Source organism: Anas acuta, chromosome 20 (genome assembly GCF_963932015.1).
Source record: "Anas acuta chromosome 20, bAnaAcu1.1, whole genome shotgun sequence".
Lineage (NCBI taxonomy): Eukaryota > Metazoa > Chordata > Aves > Anseriformes > Anatidae > Anas > Anas acuta.
Genome location: NC_088998.1, coordinates 11635823 through 11646012, shown reverse-complemented (window position 1 = coordinate 11646012; position 10190 = coordinate 11635823). Strand labels below are relative to the sequence as shown.

The 10190-nt window shown below is 40.7% G+C and overlaps 1 protein-coding gene across 1 annotated transcript in view; it reads right to left on the bottom strand.

Moving 5' to 3' along the window:
* Nucleotides 1-294: 294 nt before the first annotated feature.
* LMX1B (LIM homeobox transcription factor 1 beta) overlaps nt 295-10190 on the bottom strand; it is a 115519-nt gene continuing 105623 nt past the window's right edge. Inside the window, exon 8 of the mRNA XM_068656960.1 lies at nt 295-10183. Coding sequence (XP_068513061.1) covers nt 10026-10183 — 158 coding nt within the window. The 3' untranslated portion in view covers nt 295-10025. The remainder of the gene's footprint in view (nt 10184-10190) is intronic.

Below are 10190 nucleotides of genomic sequence, written 5' to 3'. Positions count from 1 at the left end.
TGTCAATTGGATAAATACTAGAAGCCAAATTCATTAGCATGCTTTTAAAGATAATGTTCTGTTCTCCTGTTATAAATAAACAAAGAAATAATGTTATCACCTCTCTTATTTCAGAATATACATGCTGTTTCTAGTGCTAATAACCATGTTCCAGTGACAGAATATAGCCTCACAGCATCCTAACTGCAAAATACAGTTTGCAGGAAAGAATGGTTTTCTGAGAATATAAAAATGTGTTTCATTCTTAATGAGTAATTTGTTTATATTTGTATACAAATAAATGAGAAACAGGTATACTCTTTATTTAATAGCATTTAATCCATGATCATTTTATACAGTGGGGCCATACTCATAACGTTTCTTTTATGTTATTAAAAATATTGATAAAACACTAAACATTCATTAGTTACACCATTTCTGAGTGCACAGAAGGATGAACAAATGTGTTTTCATTATAAGAGGTAATAATAATTAAGAGTGACAGCACCTTATCCTCAGGATCTGCCTCCCAGCAGCAGTTTGGCTGATAAAAAAACAGAAGTTAAGATAAGGCAGCAATTATTAAGACAAATCTTTTGAAGGGCTGTTTGAACTCCTGTGTCCAGCAGATAATCTGATTTTACAAGGTGCTCCAAGGGGGGTAGACTGCATGGGAAGCAGTACCCAGGTGCAGGCCTTTAGCCCTTTGCACCGGCATTTTTACCTCTAGCCATTTCCCTGGTCTCTTCTTCTTTTGTTTGCTACAGCTGTGGCATATAAATCAGTCTTCATTCTGTCTCACTGACACCAAAGAGAAACACAACACAAACAATGCAGAACAGCAAAGAAAGCTCCAAATGTATTAATTTTTTTTTATTTATTTATTTTTTTTCCGATCCCTTTCACCCATCTTTTTGGGGAGATTCAGAAATGGCTATGGGCAACTCAGTAATTCTTACTTCATAAATATTAGATGCATGCAGAGCATGAATATTTGAGTAGCTAACTCTGACTTAGGTGAAAACAATTGCTAATGGCAATCCATTTTTCCTTAGTGACATTCCACCAATAACAAGCATGAGGGGCACATGATGATGCAATTTGGAGGTGGACAGCAAAAGGGAAAGAAGGTTTTGACTGGGAACAAAGACAATTTATTGATCAGTCCTTAAGGTCAAGTTCTGGAGTGAGAGTTTTAGCAGAGAGAGATCTGTGCTCAGCAGCTTTACAAATATCCTTAGGATCTAAATTAACAAAAACTGAAAAAAAGTTTTGACTACTTATGAACTATTTTTATTATGTTATTGAGCTGCCACCTCTTGATCCACTGTACCCTGCATGACACTGCATGCTTTATGTGCAAACTGCTGTGGGAAAGACGGGACAGTTGTCTTAACATCCTACTCTTGGGGTGTACTACTTCCCCCCTGGTAAAACTGTGGCTTGCTGTGAAAAAGGACAGATTGTTTTCCCTCTGCCCAGTCCCACTTCCCCTGTGCATTCATTTTCTTTCTTAGATTCTTGCACACGTTCTCACTGCTCAGGTCAGATTAAGCAGCTGTTCTGGGGAAGCCACTTTCATTTTGATCCTTCATGGACTGCTTTTCAAGACAGAAAGACAGATAAACGTATCCTTTTCCACAAGGGCTGCAAAGTATGTGCTGAAATGGTATGACTGGCAGTGGCGGTGGGAACAGGGCTGCCCCTTTTGGTGATGACAGGTTAGGTATAAAACCATATCTTTTGATTTTTAATAAAAAATAGAAGTTGTGACTTTATGCGTGAGGCACAAAAAAGAAATTTAATGTCTCTAGAGCAGGGGAATGGCAACTTATAATCAGATGTGACCAAATCAAACCTCAGCTGAAGTTGAAGTTTACGTCCATATTTACATTGTCCCACAGACATCAGCATATATCTATCATTTTATATTGGTCTCAAATTTGTCATTACTAGATGAATACATTATAATCCATTGGTAATACTTATATACACTTGTCTGTTTTAGAATATGGTTCCCCTCACTTGTGTTTTGCTCCAAAAAAATATCTTGTTAGATTTCTCTGACACCACTGCAGCTTCCACACGCTGTATTACCAGGACTTCTGCCCTTTGAGTCAACTCTTGGGCACTTCTGCAGGTGTTGCTGAGCACAGCTGGCTCTCCTAACTCACAACCTGTCCTGAAACAGGTCACAGATGGTGCCTGTGAGCACCTGAACTGGCCTGCCTATCTGCAGCATGTGTGCAGCTCTCACAAGCCTTACCCATCCAAACAAGCAGACAAAACATTTCAGCATTGGTGTAGGACCCGCTTCTCATTCCAGCTAGATCTGCAGTTACACATTCTTTGACAATACCAAGTACTGCTTTAGCAGGAGCCTGTGAAGAGTGTGAATACAATTCTGAGGAGTGCTAATGCAAAATGTACATCTTTGGACAATTGTGTTGAACCTATCCAGGGCTGCTGGTTGTGCTTCTTCCATTCTTCCTGGAGAACCTCCTGGTCCTGACCGCATGGACCCGCTGACTGTACGGGACAACCTGGGATGCTCAGAGACCCACAGATATGTGGTCCTTGGACAGGGCTGTTGCACTAGTGTGGTCCCTATGTGCTGCCTGTACATACCAGAAACAACTGGCAGCTAAGAGGACTTTCTTTCTGAGTCTAAACATTGAGGATATTAGCCCTCTGTTTTCCAATATGAGCACTCCATGGCAGGAACCAACAGAACAGCTCATTTCCTCTGCAAAGGAAGGTCAGGTGAATGCTGTTTGAGTGGGCTTTCTTTCCCCATGTACATCAAGCTTGAAGAGCAGAACCTGCTCAGGAGACAGGCCAAGAATACTGGGCAATAACAAGCTGTCTGCTGAGTTTTCCTCATTCCCCTGCAGCAGCTCTGTGCCTTTCTGCTTGTGCTGCTTCTCCAAGTCAGCAACACTGCTTGTTTTTCACTTAAATGGCATTGGTTAAGATAATTTAAAAAATAACCACATGGCCATTTCTATACCACTAAAATAGAGAAAAGGAGGTTAAAAACCTTGGTCCAGACTATCTAGATGCCTACTTCTAGAGCTGGTTCACTTTCTATACCTGTATTTGTTTTGTTTTCTTCCCTTTAAAGAACATATCTTTCAGAAATTGTCCTTTTCCTATAGTTTCTGTTGAAAATCTAGCAGGTTTTGGTCTTTTTTTTTTTTTTTTAATTTGAAATTTATTTATTTTTACTTCTACCATGATCAAAATTATCTCAAGAAGACTGAGCATATGTTTTCTGTGGGTGAAAAACAGCATTTTGCTGGAAACCGTAATTCTCAGATTAAAATAGTTTAAATGGAAGACTCTGAAGGAAAACTATTAATAATATCTAACTTGTCTTACAACAAAACTGGACAGATAAGACCATACCACATCTCAGTGGGTGAGAATCCCATCTATGTCTGGTGTCAGCAGGAAATGTGTAGGGTCAGGGCACAGGCACAGTGGGTTCCCTGGATAATCCTTCCCTTGATGACCGCCAAGCCCTGGTAAACAGCAGGACAGCTGGAGTTTGCACCCAGGACATTATTAACAGCAGCAAACAGCTCTTACCATCTCCCCCCTCCACCCCCCCCACCGAATTTATCTGACAGTTGGACATCCACTTAGGCTGTAACTCTCCACAGCAGTCAGTGGCAATGACTACTACAGTCTTCCCCTGAAGCAATTCATGTGTCAGAAACACTGATAATCTTCTAGAACTCTGCTATTCAATGAATGAAGCAGACGGCCAGTGTGAGATGCTGTGTTCATGGTGTCAGCTGTTTGCTCTAAGAGGTATTTTCCCACTTTCTTCAACAGCTGTGCCTGTGGCTGGTGGCATCAGGGCAGTGCACCCAAGCTTGTCATGATCCCAGGTATTCCCAGTATGCTTTCTGCTAGGCTTATTGCAGTTGACTGCTCATATTCATATGCTTAAGTGTAAGCCCTGGAGGCAGGCTAGTATGCAGGATGCAGATGTTGTGAGTGGGCAAGAAGTTGCCTCTCTTCCTAGCGCTAGCAGGAACAAGTAGACACCACACACACTTTGGTCCTGACAGAGTTACAGCTGTGTGAGTAGTCTGGTTGCACCATCTTCAATTCCTACAGACTTCACCTGTCTTAAGACAGCCTATGCAAAGAAGGCTGAGAGCCATGATGATATGTATGATGACTATCCCCATCCCTACGGAGGAGCTCTCAAACTATGGAGGCTGAGGAACAGTGTGAAGGAAGACTCTGTCTTTGCCCTTGCTTTATCTCCCCTTGGAACAAAGGAGGGAACTCAATTAATAGTCTGGACTACCATTCCACATTACTGAAAAATAAATATATAACACAATGGCTGGTTATAATGATCCCCTGGTTATCCTGCCTGAGAAAACAGTGGTGCCATCCCCCACTTTGCAGAGAAAACACTTTCAGTCTGCAAAAGCAAAGAAAGAACTGCACACTGAAAGAAAATCCTGCTTTGTTTACAGGTTGTTTATTTACAAATATACTGAAGTGTTATCTTTTTTTCCCTCTTTTTTGTTTTTGTTTACTGTGTTTGTGTATGTGTGCATGTGCACAAAGGAAGAAGCATAATGAGAAATTCATGTATCTTAGCTGCCAGACAATGGTGGCAGGAAAAAAAAATCAGTGAAATGAAATTTAAAAACACTAATAAATAATTTAACAATGACAAGTAATTAAATAATAATAACCAAAAAAAAAAAAAAAAAGACAATGATCTACATACATTATGGTGGTTTGTTACCAATGCAGAGGGAAAGGAGCAGGGAAACTACTGTGAGGAGAGGCAGATGGTTAATTATGAGAGAGCATATTCATATTTTTTTACAAGTTGAACAAACTGTAACAGACAGCTACAAAATACTACATTTTGATAACATAAATACAGAATATATAAATATACAAGTAATACAGCCATACACAGCTAAAAAATAAGGTGTTCACTTAAAAACAGAGTTCCCAATGTTAAATATCTGGCAGTCCCTTCACAGTCACTACTAAACAGAAGAATGGTGTGCAGAACCAAAAGGACCTTGGCTGTATCGTTTAGGAAGGCAAACAGTTTTCAGTTTATTCAGGTGGGCCTCAAATGAGCAAGACTGTGCTTAAATCCCACCAAAGTCTACAGGCTTTACATACCTGCCAAAAGTTAAGCAAGTGTGTAAGTAGTCACCTAGCAAGACAGACCCAAAACCTGAAGCCCTAGCCACATCACCATGGGTGCAGATGTCAGCTGTCCAGTGCCACCAGCATGAGGAGGAATGAAGACATGCTAAAGATGAACCAGCACATGCAGGGAACATCTGCTCTCCGTGAATGCATGGCATGAATGGTTTGGGCATCAGATTGTGTAAAGCACCGCCCTGAGCATTTCAGACTTTGTGTACTGTGGCTCCAGCTTCCATGGCTTTGATGTGCTTTAATATGCTCGCTTTCCTTTTACTTTTATGACCAAAATTGGGGCTTGTGAGAGCCTTTCCCTCCCTCTTTCATTCTGCTGTTCATTTTTAGTGACTTTTTGGGACAGTCAGAATTATTATGACATGTTTTGAAGAAGGTGCTCTTGCAAACCCCAGCTTGCAGCATCCCTAGCACTATCATGGTGAGCTGGGTTCTCTGGGGCACATGGGAAGGTGGCTTGGGAGGTATTTCTGATCCCTAAAGAAACCAGAAGGGAGTCCTGAGCACAGTATGAAGAGGTAAGTGGGCTCACATCATCTCTGGAAGGTTTGCCAGCCTGAAGGCCCTTCCCCATGCAATGATGGCACAGTGAGGTGGCTAAGTTGCTGCTGATAGAGCAGTAGCGACCTCCTTAAAGGACTTGGTAACATTCATCAGGCTTGTGTAGGGTGAGTCTGAAGAATCTACTCAGCAGGCATCGTGAGACTAATGCAAGTCATGTCTTCAGCATGGTTAGCAGCGACTGGGTTAAGTGATCTGGATGTTTTTGATGACAGTGTTTAAAGAAGTCAGTAAGATCAAACTTCCTAGGATGCAGCTTCAATCTTAGTGAGTGCAACCACTATAATTTTACTTACAGCAACATAACTGTCTTTCATGTTGCAACTAAACACATTTACTGCCAGCCCCCTAACTGCTTAGAATATGGGGTTTATCCCATAGTGTTGTGAAAAATAGGGGGGGCTGAAAGGAGCAGTACATGGTAGGAATCGTTCCCTTGACATTCAACCATGCAATGGAAATATGTTGCTGCCCAGCTGAGAGCCAGTTGGTGGGTTCAGTGACCACACTGCTCAGTAACCATTCATGAAGGCAGGAAAAACTGTGTGCTATCATTGCTTTTATGAACAGATCTTGTAATTGCACAATAAAGACCTCTGAGGAAGCTGTTACTTAGCGTATTCATTCTGATCTCACAGTAACCTTTTTTTAAACATTATTGAGCAAACACTGAAACCTAATCAATCATCTTTTACTTAATTGCATCTTGTCACCACTTTAGCTTAACATGTATTCCTTGCTTAGCCAAAACAATGATTGGAACACCATGAAGAGTTCACTTGATGCATTTATATTAGAAAAGGGTTAATTTCCTAGGGAAAATGATCACTGTAAGGTGCATGTAATAAACCGCTGCCATGACCTCTAACCTTCAAGCTCCCATATGTGCAATCATTGTTTGTGGTTTCCGTGGAAGTGCCAGATGCTAAGAATTTTTGGCAAGGGTTTATCAATTTGACTCAGTATAAGATATTACTGTGATATGGACCATTAAACATTTTACTTTCACCTGATTGGTGACATTTCCCTTGACAACAGAAGAGTAAAACAGAAATCAAAAAGGTCAGAGGTTGCTATATAATCTTTTACTGCAGGTCCCAGGTTAAAACCACAATGATCACACTCCAGTAGGATAATTCATTCCACAAAAAAGTGACATTTATTTTGCTTTAATGAACTTTGGCCTTTGCCAGATTTAATGGGTCTGCTGGAAATCACTGACCATGCATTCCTTCCCTTGACCAGCAGCAATCCACAGTGGCAAGGGAAGCATTATGCATGCCAGATGGCTTGACTGTGTAGTGCCTGTGGCACCAGAGGTGGTAGAATATGGGGGAACAAACAGCTAAGGCATCATCATACAACACACCAAGGGAAAAGGAGATGGTATGTACAGGTACATTGCAATGAAAGAAAAAGATAAGGTAGCAAACAACCATCTAAAGAACAGCAAAATATTATGGTTACTTCAGCTATCAAACGGGATATTGGATTCTTTACCTTGGAAATTGATTGTATTTTCAACAACCAGCCCAGAAGCAGAGGTAGAGTTGGGACAAGACAATTATCCAAACTGTAGGACACATTATAGTTATCACTTAAGTCTCTGTATACAATAAATGCCATTTTGGTCCTTCCAGGAATGAGGGACAAAGCAAGATTTTTGTCTAGTCTATAAACCCAGTACATTTGAGATGGTGAACGCACTTTTCCCTGACTCTGAAGGTGCACAGGAGGAGGATGGGCAGGAAAATATCATGAATTAATTGAGATTGGTGGTTATAAATGTTTATAATGAAAAGTGCTTGCCTTCTGCCCTGCAAGCAGTATAGCTCACCTGAGTTCTTTATGTTTGCTAACATGAAGAGAGAAAGGAAATTGTTGTCTTGACACGCAAAGAAAGGGAAGAATGGCTGCAAAAAGAAAATTCTTCCCATTTCAAAACATATGCAGGGGCTCACAACCTTCAACTAAAAAAACACATCCCTACAAGAAAGTGAGAGAATGGTTACTAGCAAAAGTAACAGACCCCCCCTCCCTCCCTGGGCATGGCAGACACATTGGAGAGATGAAATAGGCACCTACAGGAAGGGGAGCATCACCCTGCACAGGGTTGTTGGTTCCTTCACACATTAAGGGCCCTGTATAAGGCAGGTGGTTAGTTGGCCACTGCTCTACAGCAGGAGGGGTTTACCTCCAGGTCTGTGCTTAGCTCTGCTGCAGTGTATGCATGTAGTCTTCTCCCATAGTGCTTACCTCATCACAGTGTGGAGATGCATGGGCTTATCTCAAAGACAGAAATTTGCTTTCTTACTAAACCTCTTACGCTCTCAGTCTGCATCTTCATGTTGGAGAAGAACATGATCTTACCTGTTCCCTTGGACCTACCACCTACCCATGCCATCACTCCCTCCGGGGTGCAGGGTGAGCCCTGCTGCTTGAGCAAAGAGACACATGGCTGCCCAGCAGAACCAAGCTCTGTGGGCAGAGGAGCTCTGGGGCTGGGTGCAGTGGGCACTCCTTCCCTCCCCACATAGGAATTGTGCCCCTTGGCCAGGGTCAGAGTCCCAGGGAGTGTCTGCACTCCTGCAAATGGAATGCTCTGTGCCTTCCCAGGAGGCTGCTGCTCTGAGCTGCTGCCAGTCCTCATCCAAAGGAATCAGATTAACCAACACTTTGGCTTGGTTTTGGATATTATGGTCAATATAGTAAAGGTATTTATTTCAGAAAGGGCCTATCCTGCCAATCTTTCCCCATGAGCTCTATTTTGAACACACCCTATAATTACTGATATTACCCTGGCAAATTTTCCCCATGAAGTTTTCTCCACTAGGAACCATGACTGTACTTGTCTGCCTCTCCACATTATAATTATCACCAGGCAATATTTATAACTATGCTATTATTATTTATAACATTTTATGCCCTATGAAAACCTATATGACATATGCTCAAACTTAGCATCTGAGATGATCAAACTTCATCTGGGACATTTCCTTCAATTTATGCATTTCTTGTTCTTCCATTTGCACCCCTAAAAGGTTAATAGGAGTATTTACTGTAAATACAGTAAATCAGCATGAAACTTGCAGTATTTCTGTTTAGATTTCAGCTCAGTATATCTAAACCTCCCATTGTGACTTCTCTCCTACTTTTTTTTTTCTTCTTCCTAGCTGGTGCACATTTCAGGACTTCTGATGGTTCAGGCTAGAACTGTATAACATAGATTCTTGCTGAAGCAAGATAATTAACTAAAGGAGTGCTTAATTGTTCCAGATGGACAATGGCAAATAGCACATTTATGCCTCATGCAAAACAGAAATAAACAGAACAGAATGAACAACATGTTTGCCAATCATAGCCTAGACTTGGAATTTGGCACTGGAATACTTAAAAACAAAAGTAAATGTTTTATTCTCACACTCCAAAAAAAAAAAAAATAATAATAATAAATAAAACTCTGTCTTGTAAGCACCTTTAGTTTTAATTAATAAAGATCAATACTAATCTAAATGCCTCTGTCCCTAACATGCATCTCCTCTCCAGGGTCATAGACCTTTCTTATTACAAAATCACTGGCTTTCTCCATAAATATAACTGTTAACCAGTTTCCTCAGTATCATATGTATAAGGGCTATAAACTAATCAGCAGATCTAGATTATGTAAAAAAATGTAGAAAGGAAACAAATGTTGAACGTCACATTTACATTAACTTCTCACAGTTCAAATGGCAATTTATCCACAACATAGTATGAATCATGCAGTAAGAAAAGGGAGGAATCTCCAGTTTCTTTGATTTATTTTTCATGTGGTTGACTGATGTCAGTATCAGTGGCTTAAAAAAAAATAATTAAACATCCAAAAGAAAGGGAGAGAGAAAGGAGGAAAAGGTCTAGCTTTCTGCAAAATCCATTTCCTTTATATCGATGAACTCAAAAAAAAAAAAAAAAAAAAAAAAATGCTGGTGAAGAGCAGGGTCTTCTGTTCCTTCCACGCTTCTCTCTTGATCTGGTGCAAGTTGGGAATCAAGGGTATGGGACCAGTGGATGTGTTTTGTTTATATATGTATGTATGTAACTAGGTAGGTATTCATATATATATACATACATACATATATGCACACAGATACAGTCTTCCTAAAAATGCTCTTTGCAGTCCAGAGGCGGCAGGAGTCACTGTGAAGGAAGAGCTGGGCAACATATGGCTGTAGAGTCTGCACTGGAAAAAGTCACTGGCTAAACATACGCCGGCTGTTTGTTTTCTTTTATTTTCATGAGGCGAAATATGAGCTCTGCATAGAGTACAGCCTGTCAATGGGGTTTCCTACTCTAGCCTGCATGGAGTTAACTTCAGAAGAGGCAAGAAAACAGTCGCTCAAGCTAGTTAAAGAGGTATCACTGTCGATATCATGAAAAATTGAGTCGTTTCCTGTAAA